At 53.6% G+C, this 394-nt stretch overlaps 1 protein-coding gene across 1 annotated transcript in view; it reads left to right on the top strand.

Moving 5' to 3' along the window:
• LOC119592313 overlaps positions 1 to 394 on the top strand; it is a gene marked incomplete at its 3' end in the record, with an annotated part of 13,834 nt that overhangs the window by 2,667 nt on the left and 10,773 nt on the right. The window contains 1 exon segment of the mRNA XM_037941140.1: positions 127 to 357. Coding sequence (XP_037797068.1) covers positions 127 to 357 — 231 coding nt within the window.

Below are 394 nucleotides of genomic sequence, written 5' to 3'. Positions count from 1 at the left end.
ATTATATCTTCCCACTTCTTCCGTGTCTTACCTTGAAAGTATATTATTACTGTGTTCTCTCTCTATATTCCTTATTCTTTGATCGATATTCCACACAACACTTGACTCCCTCTGACCCCCCCACAGCCGGTGCCTTTCCCTCCGCCGGTGATGTTCCTTCCATCGCCCGCCCACTCCCACACCACAGCCCTGGACGCCTGTTCTGTCGAGGCCGCGGGCGTGAGCCCATTCAACCCGACGGACCGAAGGCGAGTCTATGTGTTCATGTGGACGGGGACCATCAGCCACCACGATGTGTGGGGAAGGTGGATCTTGAACTTACCGAAGGTGGACATCTCGCTGGTGAACCTCCCGAAGGTACAGGGGGTTGGGTTTCCTGCTTTTGTTGTTTGTT

The sequence above is a fragment of the Penaeus monodon genome, chromosome 30 (genome assembly GCF_015228065.2).
Source record: "Penaeus monodon isolate SGIC_2016 chromosome 30, NSTDA_Pmon_1, whole genome shotgun sequence".
Taxonomy (NCBI): Eukaryota; Metazoa; Arthropoda; class Malacostraca; order Decapoda; family Penaeidae; genus Penaeus; species Penaeus monodon.
Note: the sequence above shows the minus strand (reverse complement) of the source record. Positions and strands in the feature narration are given on the sequence as shown.